Source organism: Pongo abelii, chromosome 9 (assembly GCF_028885655.2).
Source record: "Pongo abelii isolate AG06213 chromosome 9, NHGRI_mPonAbe1-v2.0_pri, whole genome shotgun sequence".
Classification (NCBI taxonomy): Eukaryota; Metazoa; Chordata; class Mammalia; order Primates; family Hominidae; genus Pongo; species Pongo abelii.
The window spans coordinates 96,553,635-96,569,356 of record NC_071994.2 but is presented as its reverse complement, the minus strand read 5'-3'; the positions used below and the strand labels follow the sequence as shown (position 1 = coordinate 96,569,356).

The window sequence follows — 15,722 nt, the reverse complement described above, 5'->3', positions numbered from 1 at the left end:
AGCTCTCTCAAAACAGTCTAGGTTTATTTCCCCAGGCTTTTCAGCATTTATATTTTTATCTGCTTGGAGAAACAGTGATACAGATGCATCTATATCCTGTGTGACACAATGTTCTTATATGGTGCATTTCCCTGGCCCCCAAATACCCCACAATCTAGCTTTTCCCAAACCAAAATCCTGTCCCTCCCTTCTATGCCATAAATTCACAACCATCTCAAGATATTCAGAAACACTGCCTTATCCCAAACACCTTTATTGGCTTGGGTAATGTATTTTTCTAAAATAATGCCTTTTAGTGAAACAAGAATATAATCACCCAGATCTTAGTTTATAAGTACCATTTCTCCACTAAAGAGAATCAAGGGTCTTTGGAGATACCAGATACGGGACAGAGTAAATTAAACCTATCATTTGCTGGGCCACAGAGCAAGGAAATGCTCATGGAGTCACGGGGACCCAAGAACAACTTCAAGTCTCCTGCTGACCAAATTTCAGATATTACGAACATCAGTGAGAAGAAAAACAATAATGACTATAATTGACTATGTAATACTGAGTAAAAAACCCCAAGTTAACAGTGATAGTAACAAAAGAGAAAGGAAAAAAAACCCATTTACCACCAATGGCACTGATTATTACCCCAACCCTTTACTCTCAAAACTGGCAGAGGGAAAAACAAGGAATATATCCTGTTTTCTTAAAAGGAACTAGGCTGGGTGCAGTGGCTCACATCTGTAATCCTAGCACTTTGGGAGGCAGAGGTGGGTGGATCATCTGAGGTCAGGAGTTCGAGACCAGCCTGGCCAACATGGTGAAACCCTGTCTCTACTAAAAACACAAAAATTAGCTGGGCATGGTGGCAGGTGCCTATAATCCCAGCTATCCAGGAGGCTGAGGTGGGAGGATCGCTAGAACCCAGGAGGTGGAGGCTGCAGTGAGCCAAGACTGCACCACTGCACTCCAGCCTGGGTGACAGAGCGAGACTCTGTCTCAAAAGAAAAAAAGAACTAAATAGTTCATGCCCACTGATATAATTCATGCTTGTCAAAGCACTTACAGAGTTTTGTTTGCTTTTTATAAATTTTTGACTTTGGCTTGTTATAAATACTAAGAATTAAGACAAAAATAATCAAAAGGCATCGTGGATAATATATTGCCTGGCTTTTATTGTGTCACTTTGTACTGAGGGAGTGAATGAAATACAACTTTTCCATCTGAATTTTGTTGGATCAAACGTTACATGGTAGATGGCTCAACGTAAAAGCAGGAAGGCTGACAAACTGAAAGGCCTAAGAAGTGAATATCTGGTACTTATGCTTATACAGAATATACTTGTATGTACAACTATGTATTTGTGGGTTTACTTCTACTTCATTTTTCAGATAAAAATAACTAGGTAATTTTGACAATCATCCAAATAGCCATTTCAATAACTATAACAAGCTAATGTGGAGAACAAGTATTTTACAAAATTTCTGCTTTAATTACATTTTTTTTAAAAAAATAAGCTTCAAATCACAAAAGCACACATTTTACTCCCATAAAAAATAGATCCTTCTTATTATTTTATAATTTTTTTTCCTCTTTTCTTTTTAAAAATCACACCTGGATACTTTAAAATCTTACGCAAATTTATTAACTTAACTGAAACTTATCTGTAAAATGTTGACCATTTAAAATAAGCCAAATTCAGAGTGTGGGAAAGTCTAAAGGACAAAGAGTTTAGTTTTTTTCCCCCAATAAATAAATAAAGGGTATTTTTTCAAAAGGCAGAATTATTAAAAGTTTTTTCAAAACCAAAACCATTATAGTTTTCCAAACAACAAAATTTTTTTGACATCATTGAGGAAGGCTGAACAAATACTGGGTATTAAATAATATTGGAAACAATATTAGTATTATACTAAGAAAAAAGTCCTTATACATCAGAGATACATACTAAAGTATTTACAGGTGAAATGATATCTAGAATTATTTTAACATACTCCAGATATACCCCTGTACAGTTTTTAATTGTACAAGAAAACTTGTACAATTAAGTGATAGTCATTCTGACCTCCACTGAATTATAATAGTAAAGAAGAATTACGACCTAGTTCCTCTTAATACTAAACTCACCTCAAAAAGAGTTGGAGGAGGAGGTGGCAGACTTGTAATTTTCGCTGATCTCTCTTTTTCCACAAGCAGTGCTTCCTTTCGAGCTTTTATATGCCTTAAGAAACAAGAGATGTCATCAATTAATCTCTCAGTCATAATATTACAGTACAACTCTCAGGGTTAAAAATATGTAAGTCATAGGCTCAAGAAATCCTCTAGTCTGATTCCACAGGCTCAGTAAGCTTTACATGTGTAAAGAGTCTATACACATGTTAAGAAAATGTTTACAAATTGAGAGAGGCCTGTCTAAAGACAGAAAGCTCCATGGTGGGGACCAACCCAAGAAACTTACAATGTTCTTTAGAGTGAAAAAAAAAAAAACCAGAAATGTTGTTAAAAATGGCCGCTGCTAACTAGTAACAGCGCTCTTAATTTTTTACTTTGCTTCACTCACGTTTCCTGTGAATGGCCCTTTAATTTTTACAACATGCAAAAAATTCTGACTTCCAGAGTCTACAACCTTTTTTAATGTTCTGAATCACATCAATTTTTATTTCATGTTTACATCAGAAACAGACATTGGTTGACATGCATTCTGAACTAGCCATACATTTTTTCAGAAACTTAGTAACTGCTGCTAAACTCAACTCAAACTAAGACTAGAAAAGAAAGCTCATTAGTTACTATGTTCACCTAAGCAAATCACTCCCTGTCCCCAACATTATTTTTAAATCAAGTTTAACAAATGCAATGAATATGCTACTATGATGTTTATTTAATATTTGCTTACACAGTATCCTATGTATTCTCTACTTACAACCATGTTAGTTTCAGTTGAGGTTACAGTAAAAATTATTACTTTACCAGGTTTTTTGTTTCATTAATATTTCTTTTTGATTTTTCTGTACTTTTAGGGCTTCTTTATGCCTCATATCTGCTTTTCTTTTCCTTTCTGCTGCCTGCTGTGCCAAAGCATCCAAATCAGGTTCCTAAAAATATACATTACTTAAAATGTCATGTTAAACAAGAATAATAGAAATGTATCTCATATGACATCAGAAGTGATTTATCAATTTTGTCATCTTCTTTCTACATACTATAGCAGTGTTTCCCAGAGCATGATAACATCACCACTGATGATATGCCATATTGGGGGGACAAACACAAACATTTTAATGTAAACTTAATGCAATCAATTAACATATTATTACAAAAATATAAATAGGATATCAAACTACTTAGGAAATGGTTAAAGTAAGTAATAAAAGAATCCATCTAAATTAAAATGTCAAATATATAGTGATATGAGTAGTTTCCCAGTCAGGGCAAAAATTGTGAACATGGTATTCAAATAACAGAGGTTTGGGAAACATTGCATTAAGGCACAAAGTTAATGTGGCACACATAAAACCACAAAAATCTGAGTCAGAACTTACGGCTATTACTAAAAACACAGACTAAAACCAAGGACCACGAAACAGACTGCCACAGTCTTTAAGATATTTTTTCTCACTAGTTGTTAGCAAAGATTTACCTTCTTTGTAACTAGCTTGTTTATTGTATGTGACTGATTCTGGGACTGTAGTATTTCCATATCATAAATCACAATAAATCAAAATAATGGGGCAGACTTACCGTGACTTTCTGAAAGTCATCAAAAAATGTTTGTTATTTGTAAATGAAATCCAAATGTATATACACTCAAACCAAATGTTTAAGGGAAATATACTGAAATGAGAAATCTGAATTCATCCCACCAAATCTGTCTAAAATGCCTGAGATGGACAACTTCTGATTCAGAAGATTATTATTCCCCCAGATAGAAGAGTACTGGAAGAGAATGCTAATTTGAACATCATAGGAAGATCAATTTTATTTGACATGGTTTTTACTTGAAATAACTCTTAGTAAGAAATGAGCCTATTATTCACAAATTACATTAAATTTATAAAAAAATTCAAGGTGCCTCAAAGAAATTCAATACATGAAAATGTTATCAGAAAAGCATTCAACAACGATAATTTACTTTTTACTAATATTGCTGCCACAACTGGGTAGTCAAGTAAGATCTCACTCACATTTTCTTTGGCCTGTCGATGTCCCTCTCCCATACTTCTTAAACTTGCCAAATACAGTTTTTCCAAGTTCTGTATTTTCTGAGTTTGTGATTGTTCCCATTCTGCCCTTAGCTCCTCTGCCAAACGTGTAAATTGTTGATTTCTCCTCTGTTTTATATCTTCTCTTATCTGTAAGGCGATATCTCTTTCTTGTTCTCGAACCTAAAGAATGCATATTTAACAGGTTATATGAAAGTAGGTTTACTTAAACTATTTTGAAAAGCTATTTGGAAAGAGGAACTCAAATGAATTCTCTTAAGACTGTCAATCTCTTTGATACTCATCTTGTATTAGATAAGGACTATTTAAAGCAGAAAATCTGAGTGAATGTACAAAAAGTAAAAATCTCAAGACTATATCTAATGTCTCCGAACTGATAGCTTTTATTCAGTGCCCACTCCCAAAAGGACTGCCATTATCACTCTAATAACCTATAAAAGCTAAAGCGATAAATATGATTCAACAAAATCTATAGCCCAGAGTACAGATAGAGCCAGATGAGAACTCCATTTCTGTTGTACATCATTTCTGATTCTAGACAGAATGGTGCCTGAAACATACTTCACAAAGACTTACTTTAAAAACACTTCTAGAAAAGGGTTATCTACAATTTCCTGATAAATATGTTTCGGCAGCTAATAATCTTTCCAATTAGCATTCTTCAAAGTCATCTAAGCTTCCTGTTACCAATTACAGACCATTTTTTAAAAAGATAAAGAGCTATTTTCAATATTTGAGTCAAATAATACCTATCTTCCAACTCTTCTACAATCTACTTACCATCTCAGCCTATTTTTCAAGTGTTCCAAAACTAGTTAACACCGAAGAACCAGGGTTCTTGTATACCCAGAAGAGGTTTTTAAATACAACATTTAGAACATTCTAATGTAAAAGAATACAAGTAATTTGAGGAAGAAAGGAATTTAAAACTTTATTCCAAATAAGTCATACCTGTAGCAATCTTAGTTTTCGCCTTCTTTCATAATCTTCCTTCAAAATGAAGGCTTCCTCATTAGGACTCAATCTCAGCTTGTGAGCATTCACGACTTTTCTTTTCATTTCTGTGTACTTTATGTACGACAGTTCTGAATTTAAAAAGGAAAATGTCTATAAAAATAATGTAACATTAAAATAGGGCAGCAAAGATTAGAATAATTTTGTTTTTTTCTGAGACAGAGTCTTGCTCTGTCACCCAGGCTGGAGTGCAGTGGTGCGACCTCAGGTTACTGTAACCTCCGCTTCCCGTGTTCAAGCGATTCTCATGCTTCAGCCTCCAGGGTAGCTGGGATTACAGGTGCACGCCACCACGCCTGGCTAACTTTTGTATTTTTAGTAGAGATGGGGTTTCACCATATTGGCCAGGCTGGTCTCGAACTCCTGGCCTCAAGTGATCCACCTGCCTCAGCTTTCCAAAGTGCTGGGATTACAAGCATGAGCCATCATGCCTGGTCAGAATAATTTTTAAAATTCGTGTTAATACTTTTGATATTTAAAGAGTTATATACATGCAAGGAAAATTTGAGTGAACGAAGTCCAACTTATTTACAAACAGCAATTATAAATTCACACTTAGATCAGTGATACTCAGAAGGGTGGGAAAGTGGAAATGAAAACTGAATCAGAATTACTCAGAAAAGTTTTCTCCCGTCTATAGCAGATTGTCCACCTCGAGTATCTGGACCTAACTTATTCCTGGTTAGCATTTCCAGAGTTTACTGAGCTTAAACGTGAAAAAGCACAAAGACCTAAAAAGATGTTAGCATAAATGTTTTCAAAACTACAATTTGACACTTTAGAACTTTCATAACTTGTTCATAACTAGCAAGGTTGCTGTAATTTCAAAGGTTCTTTGTTCCTAGACTCAACTCCCAGTCTACTGTATAGCACTTGATCACCAAGTGTCATTGTTACCTCATGAAATCACATCAATCCCATGTTCTATACTCTACAGTAAACAATTCTTCAATAATTATAGTGATGCAATTTTTACATGAATGACCTGCTCGGCTGTATCAAGTGTTTAGGTTTCCAGATCTATTCTTCTTTTCTTTTTTTTTTTTTGAGACGGAGTCTCGTTCTGTCGTCCAGGTTGGAGTGCAATGACATGATCTCAGCTTACCACAACCTCCGTCTCCTGAGTTCAAGTGATTCTCCTACCTCAGCCTCCTGAGTAGCTGGGATTACAGGCATGCACCAACACACCCAGCTAATTTTTGTATTTTTAGTAGAGACAGGGTTTCACCATGTTGGCCAGACTGGCCTCGAACTCCTGACCTCAAGTGATCCGCCTGCCCCGGCCTCCCCAATTGCTGAGATTATAGGTGTGAGCCACCACGCCCAGCCCAGATCTACTCTTCTGTTGCTACTATTCACACTCTGTTTTCTCTCTCTCCTCCCTAGATTATAACGTGCTCCTATTTGGGGGAACGAGGCAGAAAGAAATGGAATAAATATAAGAATCTATAGTTCTATAATTTGAATACCGTCCTCAGGTAATTCTGATATTAACTGGCTCCCATTACTGCCATTTCCAAAAAATTAGACACTTTACATCAGTACATGACCATTTTATCTGACAAGTCAACATTTCTCAGGTCTCCCTCACAATGACCAGGCAGGCAATCTCAGTTACTGAATATTTACATCTTTCTGAAGCTGGCTTAAGCCCTCCTTCCTCTATGAAGCTGTCCTCTGATAATTCCTGTTCCAATTTCCCACTCCTGATTTGCCCAACTCTAATACATTATTACCTATACATTCAGATGGGGACTAATTTTATATTGTCTTGGTATTACCTCCTGTAGTTTTTCATCAATTACAGTTTGCTCTTTCTAGTTAGATTCCTAACAATTGAAGGACAGTGGCTATGGGTTTTTTAATAAAAATTTTAATATTCACTTAAATTTAATAAATAACTACCAGGTAATATTTCACATACTATGGATGGACAATGTTTTCAACCAGGTGTAAACAGAATAGGGGCTAGGAGACTATGGGATTACCTAACAAGGACTAATAGCTTTCCAGTGACTTCTCCATCAGAATGTAAGCTCATCAGGGCAGAATGGACTTATTCACCATTTTATGTCCATAGCCTGAAAACTGTGTCTCGCCCATAGGTAGTTACTTCAGTAAGTGTGTTGATTGAATGACTCAATGAGTTAATTCATGTAAAGTGCTACAGAGCTATACGCAATCATCACTACCTTCAATAAGACTCTAATGTCAAAAAGGAGTAACTGCTTGCATTAAAAAATCTTTTAATGCATGCTACTCATCTAATATTCACATGGCTTTGGTAATGGTAACTAAAGTACTGATTACATTTTTCATGCTATACATGAAGAAACAAGGCCTCTTGGGTTAAAGGACTTTCCCTGAGTGACATCTAGTGGCGGAGCCAAGGGAAGAATCTGGTTTCCTTATTCCAAATGGCTCCTAACTTTCCAACACACAAAAACATGTGGAGTGGCGAAAATTTTATTTAAGCTGTTGTTTTTTGAGAGTGAGAATTTTAAAAAACAGAAAAGAATTTAACAAAGAAGAAAAAAGAACAAGATTAATCTTCACTATGTATCTTTATTATTTTGTCTGAAGGTCTAAGAATTCACTCATATTTAAATAATTAAGACTAATTCCTGATAAATCTCATAGACATAATATCACTGAATTTTTAAAAAGCCAGACACAAAAGAGTACAATAAAATTGATTTATATAAAGTTCAAAAACAAGCAGAACTAATCCATGAGAGGTAAAAATAAAGTTACCTTACTGGAGGTTACTGACTCGGAGATGGCACAAAGAAGCTTGCTGGGGTACTGAAAATATTCTATATTTTGATCTGTATGATGGTTTACACAGGTGTATACATATGTAAAAATTCCTCAAATGGTATACCTAGATTTGTGTTTTATTCTTATACTTTAAGAGGAAAAAACCCTAATATTTCAGATTTTAAGTATCCATTACTTCATCTCAGAGAATTATCAAAAAACATATATACATTTATTATTTTTAAGCTCCTAAAATGCGATAGAATAACTGTTTCTTCTTGTGTATAATTTTTAAATTTTTTAAACTTTTTATTTGGAAATTTCAGGCTTAGAATTCCCATTTGCCCTTTCCCCAGCTTCTCTAAATGTCAACGTCTTGTACATAACCACGGTACAATGATCAAAATCTGAATATTAACACTGGCACAATATTTTTTACTAATCTACAGGCAGTATTCAATTTTTGTCAATTATCGCACTAATGTCTATTTTCTGGACCAGAAGCCAATCCAAGGATATAACACGTTGCATTTGTTGCTGTGTAACTGTGGGTCATCTAAAAAGCAGATGCTAAGATGGGAGTAAACCTGCAAACATTTTATTAGGAGAAATGCGTGTGTGAGGGAAAATGGGAGGGAGCTGATAAAAGTTACAAGCACCTCAGACTTCAATGTAAGTCTGACACTGAATGGAGGGAAGTAACAATGGGTAGACCCCTCTTAGACAGCCATGCAGTATAAGAAATGTTCAGCAAGACCTGTGGGGAGATTCTCAGGAGCAGGCCTGCCACTGTCAGTGGCTAGGAGCAGCCCATGGGAAGCATGGCCTCAGTGCAAATGGAGATTTCAGAATGCAGGAGATTAAGATATATGAGTTACATTCTCATAATGTCAAAGTTGTCATGTCTCCCTTAATCTGGGACAGTTTCTCAGTCTGTCTTTTCAAGACCCTGTCATTTTTGAAAATACTGGCCAAGTATTTTGTTGAATGTCCCTCCATTTAGATTTGTCTAATCTTATGTGATTAAACTGAGGTTATGTATTTTTGGCAAGAACACCACAGAATTGATTAGGCACCTTTCTCAGTGCATTGTTATCAAGATGTAAATGATGCTGAATTTTGGTCACTTGGTTGAGATGATGTCCACCAGGTTTCTCCTCTGTAGTTACTACTTTTCCTTTATAAATATCTCATGAAGACAGAGTGGACGCTACAGAAATATGCTTTTCATCATACTTTTGCCCATTGACTTTAGTATCCATTGATGACTGTTGTCTGAAACAACTACTGTGGTGTTTACCAAACAGTATTTTCTATTTCCATTATTCCTTCTACAATTATCAATCGGAATCCTGCTGTAAGGAAGTTTTCCCTGCTGCCCCATTTACTTGTTTATTAATTATTTATTCTTAGTAACATGGATTTTTAAATTCTACATTTCACTACTATCCAATATTGAAGATTATACTACTTAATCTGCAAGATTTCGTCCTGAGGATTAAATGACTCCTGGTACATAGTAATCACAAAATTAACACTAAACTTGTAAGATTTGGGTTCAAGACCCAACACTGCCACTTATTAGCAAGAAGATACTGGCCAAGTCACTTAAGTCACTTTGGTCTCGTTTTCTTAAACTGTATAAAGAGAATAATAATATCTACTCCAAAAGGTTTGTTCTGACGACTATGTGACTTAGTGTGAAGTCTTCAAATACACTCTAAGTATTAAGGACTCAAAAGTTCACCATTGTTTTAAAAGCTGAGTTTGTGACAGGATTGAATAACTGTGAGATTAAGGTGGCCGACACCAAAAGAGAGCGTGTTCTTTGCATGAAACGATTCCAGGCAAGGCTCTTTTAACAGCTACCAGGTGGCAGGCCATGTCTGCGGGTGATCTGGGGGAAGCGCCCCTCCCCCGACACGGAAGCGCCGGGACAGGGGAGGCTGCGTGGGAAGCTCGCGCGATCCGACCCCAGGAGAGCGCGCAAAGCCTCTTGCACTGAGCTACCTGGTCTGGTCCAGACACTCCTTACAGCCGCCAGCCCGACCGCAGGCAGGGCCCACGGCCTGCGGAGCCTGAGAAACGCGAGCCGTACCTGCGTTCGCAACAAGGCGCCTTCCTGGGATCCGCTTCCTTCGGAGTACAATCCCAGCTCTTGGGCCTCGGGGAGTCATGCTCCTACGGGGCGACTGGGAAGCCAGTGCGTCCATCACTCACCTGAGAACCCGGAGCCTGGACACAGTAGCCGCAGCTCAAAGCAAGCCGGCCTGGTAAGCTCCTGCCCATCAGCTGCCCAGCAGCCGTTTCTGCGCCTGCGGGAGAGCCATCGCCGAGCCGCCGTCACTTCCGTCATTCAAACCGCCCGCCAATGGCGGGACCAAACCGCGGGACGGGACTAGGCCCGGTCCCGCCTTCCTCGGGGGCCGCCGGGTAGGCCGCGCGGTGTTAAAACCCCGCGCCCCGCGCACGCGCACAGTCACGCGCCAGCCCCAGCCTGCGTAGGGGCGCATTATTTATCACACCTGTCAGGCTTTGACGTTTTCCCGTATGGGTCGCGCTCCGTGGCCCAGCACTCCCAAAGTGTAATCCCAGCACTTTGGGAGGCCGAGGCAGGGGGATCACTTGATCTCAAGAGTTTGAGGTTATTATGTATTTTTGGTTATGAGTTCAAGACCAAGTCCTTTTAAAAACATGGTGAAACCTCATCTTTACAAAAAATACAACGACAACAACAAAAATTAGCCGTGCGTGGTGGTGGGCGCCTGTAATCCCAGCTACTCGGGAGGCTGAGGCAGGAGAATCGCTTGAACTCAGGAGGTGGAGGTTGCAGTGAGCCGACATCCCGCCAGTACTGCACTTCAGCCTGGGCGACAGAGCCAAAGCCTGTCTTAAAAACAAAACAAAACAAAAAAAAACAACAACAAAGAGTGCAGAGCCATGAGGGTGACTTTTGTTTTAAGGCTCCATCATGAAGATATCTTGAGATATGCATCCTTTTCTGTACTGACTACGGAATTCATTGGTACTATTATGCGCAGTTAACGTCTTATAGCTTTCGTTTAAGGCCTCCAGCTCATAACAACAATGAGCCGTATGTTACCCTGTGCCTCCAGAGGTACAAGGCACGGAGAGCACCTCACGGATTTATCTGCTGTAAATAACCAATAATCAGGCGGTGAGCACAGGTTAATACTTATTGAGTATCTGTGATGTGCCGAGTACATTATGTTACTCTGGATGGATTATTATGCCTATACTAGATTTTGCAGTCTGGGTCATGGGGGTTAAACATATCAGGAATCAAAGGATTAAAAATGGGGGGTGGGGATGGGAAGTTGCTGACACGGTCAGATCTGGCTGCACAGTGGGGAAAAGGTCAGAGAGTGAAGACAGAATGCCATATACTACTGCAGGAAGTGAAAGATAATAGCAATGAGAATGGAGAGAAGTGGGTAGATTGAATAGGAAGCCAAACATCAGGAATTGATGGTTACCTGGTTATGGGAGGCACAAGAGGAGAAAACAAGGGTGATGCCCAAGTCCCAGATACCTAGCACCTGGGTAGATAGTGCTAACATCCTCCTGGAACACACATGAAGAGAACCAGGAGGGAGAAGTAAGGAGTTAAGCTTTGAATATTTTGAATTTGAGCTGTTTATGAGATATCTAGACAAAGGGATGCATTTCAGAAACTTAGGACACAAAATTAGCAGTACTTGACAAACATTTGCATGTGAGATTGAGAGAAAAGGGAAAGTGAAGTTAATTTCATAGGCCACTAGCTTGGGTAGCAGTGTTGATTCTTGATTGTAAAGGGAGAAATCAGAAATGGCAGTTAAGTGGGCAAGGTGATGAGCCAAGCTCTGTGTATATTGAACTTCATGTGCCTGTAGAACATCCAGTGATGTACTATAAGCAGATGAATACATTGGTAGATAGCCCACAGAAAGAACTAGGCTAAGCAAAAAGGGATTTCCTTGTTATATGAGTAATAACAAAAGCCAGCGGAATGGATGAGATCACTTAGGGAGAATTTGCAGAGTGAGAAGGGCAATGAGCAAAGAACCAAACTCCGAGGAACACCAAAACTTAAAGGGATGGAGTTGGAGGAAGGAAGGTACAGGAAGAAATAGTGTGATTCCACCTCAGATTTACAGATCAGGATACTGAGTTACAGAGAGATTCAGCAACTTGGCCAAGGGCACATTTAAGTCAAGGGTGAACCAGGACTAGAATTCACGTTTCCTTCCCGAATATTAGGGTTCTTCTCAGCCTCTCTCCCCATTTCCTGTCACATTTATCTTGAAGAATAATTGTATTCATTTTAAACATTTTTTCAGCATCCTCCATACAGACACAGAGATACTCTTCCATACACAATAAAACATGTGCGTGTTATTTCATCCCTTGGGCTAGGTTTAGTGCCTGGACATGGGTTCCTGCACATGCTGCCCCATGGCACTTAGGAGTTCTTATTGAAATGAGCTGTTTATAGGGCTCTCTATTGATTACACTCTAAGTTCCTTGAGAACCAGGAGTGCACTTTGTTCAGTTGCCTGGCATAAATGAACAAAGCTGAATAAATGACCAAATTATATGCTTCACTTCCTCAACCTGCATCCTGGGCAGAAATTCTACACTTGGAGATTTTCAATCGAGGCTTGTTCTGTTTTTAATAGAAGGCAGTGAGGAATCAAAGCCCAAGTGGGCTTAGAGTCAGAGCATCTGGCTTAGCATTACCACAGATACTTTCTAGCTGTGGGACCTCAAATCAATGAGTCTTCATTTCTGTTTTGGCGATCAATTGCTGCCAACCAAACCACCCTGGAATGTCCAACATGGGTCACTTACTATGGCTGGCAGCTGACGTTGGCTGGCAGCTGAGAGGTCAGCTGGAACTGTTGACTGGAGTGTCCACTCATGACCAGTCCATGTAGATTGGACATCTCACTCCATTGTGGCTAGTTTGGAGAGGGAGCATCTTAAGAGTGAGCATTCGCAGAGAAAGAAAGTGGAAGCTGCAAGTCCTTTAAAAGGTGAGGCAGAGAACGAGTTGTAGTAAGTTGTACCACATTTTATTGGTTAAGTAACATGGAGCCAGCCCAGATTCAAGTGAAAGGGAAATGAACTCCATCTCTCAATGGAGGCAGTGACAAAGAATTTGTAGCCATCTTAATCCACCACTGTTTCTTAGTAATACTTCATGTCCCCTCTCTCTAGGATGGTTGTGAGTCTCAAAAGGCATGAATCATATGAGAGCACTTTGTAAACTCTAGGGGGGTATACACATAGTAGGTAGTTTAGCAGTTATTTTATTTTTTTTTCTGTCCAGCGCCTTTCTCTCCTCCTCTGGTACAGACCCAGATCCCTAGGCCACAGGGGTAGGCATGTGACCCAGACTGGACAAATCGCAGTTCTTGTTTCCATTGCCATTGTGACCAACCGAGGTATGGGTACGGGACCTAATTGGGGCAATCAGAGTCTTTCACGGGAATTGGCACTGGAGACAGCAGAGACAAATATTTTCCTCTCTGGGCTCATATTAGGATGTAAACCTGGAGCTTTCCCAGGTGGTCCCCCACAAGCTGGTCTGAAATAATGAGTGTGACAGCAAGGAGTGCAGAGAGAGAATTTGGATAGTGTTCAAGTCCCTGGATCTAGCCGTATCTGAGGTCAATATGCCTGCCTATTCTGCAACAAACTGGTAGCAGCCGTTCAATCTTTTACTGAAGCTGCTTTGATTGGGAATTTCTATTTTTTTTGCAAATTAAAAAGGGCTGTAGATTTTTATTTAAATTCTCATGGACAAACACATCTGGACGTCTTGGGGGATAGTATAGAATAATGTTTAAGATCTTGGCTGAGCACAGTGGCTCACACCTATAATCCCAGCATTTTGGAAGTCCGAGGCAGGAGGATTGCTTGAGCCCAGGAGTTTGAGACCAACCTGGGAAACATAGGGAGACTCAATCTCTACAAAAATATTTAAAAATTAGCCAGGTATGGTGATGTGCACCTGTAGTCCCAGCTACTTGGGAGACTGAGGTGGGAGGATAGCTTGAGCCCAGGAGGTCAAGGCTGCAGTGAGCTGTGATTGTGCCACTGCAGTAAGTAAAGTTTGGGCAACTGAATGAGACCCTGTCTGAAAAATTAAAATGTTACATAGAGTTCTTCCAGTTGGATTTAAATTTCTGGCTAACTCTGTGACTTTGAGCTAGTTACTGGACTTCTTTAAAAGTCTGTTTCCTCATCTCTTAAAGAGATGTAGTAAAAGTACTCAAAAGGTTCTTGTGAGGTTTAAAGCTCTTAAAACAATGTCTGGCACAACATGTGCAATAAATGTTATCTTTTTTGGCTTTTATTTTAATACATTCATTTTAGAATACAAGAGAGGGAAAAAAACCCCAAACTCTTAAATGTGTTTATTGGTGTTTTGGATTGGATTTTTTTTTTTTTTTTTTTTTTTTGGTAGAGATGGGCTGTTGCTTTGTTCCCCACGTTGGTTTCAACTCTGGACTCAAGTAATCCTCCCACCTTGGCCTCCCAAAGTGCTGTGATTACAGGCATGAGCCACCATACCCAGCCTGGTTTGATTTTTAATTCAGTCTTTTTGTAGAGTTTAGGCCTAGGGAGAGGTGTGTGTATTTAGTTTCTAGTATTGTTAACCTATTGAAAATGAACATCAATAACCAGTGATCAAGAGGAAGAATTGTCCTCAGCAGTAATGACGTTAGTGTCACTGGTTTCTGTATAATGCTGCCACTCTTCAAAATGCAACTGAAGCCATTTAAGATTCGAACAGTTTAAGATGTTTCTCTGATGGCAAGGGTTTCACTGTTTCATCTTTATTCACATCCAATATAAGCAAATGATATTTAAGTGGGGAGGAACCCTCAATAATTCTTATATATAAAAGCCAGAAAAAAGGGGTATCTCTGCAAGAACAAAAGTAATCAAAGAACTTCCATCTGACCATCCACTAACTGCCCTCTTTCTCCCTAATATACACACCACAGGAGCTTAACAAGTGACAGTGTCTCAGTAGAATAATTTAGAGCTACTACCAGGAGTGAGATTAACTGTGCCAGGCAGGAGAGGAAGGATGGGCTGAGAAAAACTTTTAAGAGCTGTAAATATTTTTTAAAGGTATAGAGTAAGAGTTGAGCCAAGGAATTGAGCCACTTGCTTAAAGACAGTAAGAAACAAGAGGAGATAATAGGGAAATTCACTGGTTGTGTTCCATCTTTTAAATCTTTCCCAGCACATTGCTAATATGATGCGTATAAAAAATACAAATACCTGTTAAGACATAAGTGTGTAGGGTTTGAGTTTCATGCTTAAAGAGAGAGAGAGAAGTCTAGATAAAAAGAAAAAAAAAGGAAATCATATACAACCCAAAAAAGTACATAGCCATTGAGGAGGCTTGGGTAGGGTGGGGAAGAGTTTTGAAGATGTGTGTTTAAACATCTACTTGACCAACAGTTAACCTCCGAAGCTCAATCTCTATTTATAAAATAGGGATTAAAAATACCAAACATTTATTATGCACCGTGTGTGCCAGAAATATTAATACCTACCCTATGTCATAGAGCAGTTGTAAAGATTACATTTTAAAATTTTGCGTTGTAAAAATCAAATAGAAAATTTGTAAATATCTTACATAGAAGGATATAAATAACTATAAAAGATCCTCCTATGATTTAGCCACCAGTCCAGACTCAGAGTGGGTCA

The 15,722-nt window shown here is 38.8% G+C and overlaps 1 protein-coding gene across 14 annotated transcripts in view; it reads right to left on the bottom strand.

Annotated features, from left to right (window-relative positions):
- The window catches only part of CEP295 (centrosomal protein 295), a 75,868-nt gene extending 65,414 nt beyond the window's left edge, over nt 1-10,454 (bottom strand). For 12 of the 14 annotated variants that reach the window (XM_024255922.2, XM_054524927.1, XM_054524931.1 and 9 more), the window contains exons 1-5: nt 10,209-10,454; nt 5,166-5,299; nt 4,176-4,376; nt 2,962-3,086; nt 2,119-2,212 (exon numbers count right to left, since the gene is read on the bottom strand). In XM_024255922.2, the coding sequence (XP_024111690.2) occupies nt 2,119-2,212; nt 2,962-3,086; nt 4,176-4,376; nt 5,166-5,299; nt 10,209-10,344 (690 nt within the window). In that variant the 5' untranslated portion in view covers nt 10,345-10,454. Of the gene's footprint in view, nt 1-2,118; nt 2,213-2,961; nt 3,087-4,175; nt 4,377-5,165; nt 5,300-10,086 lie in introns of all 14 variants that reach the window. The other 2 variants (XM_054524928.1, XM_063711326.1) reach the window with 1 other exon arrangement.
- Between the last annotated feature and the right edge of the window lie 5,268 nt (nt 10,455-15,722).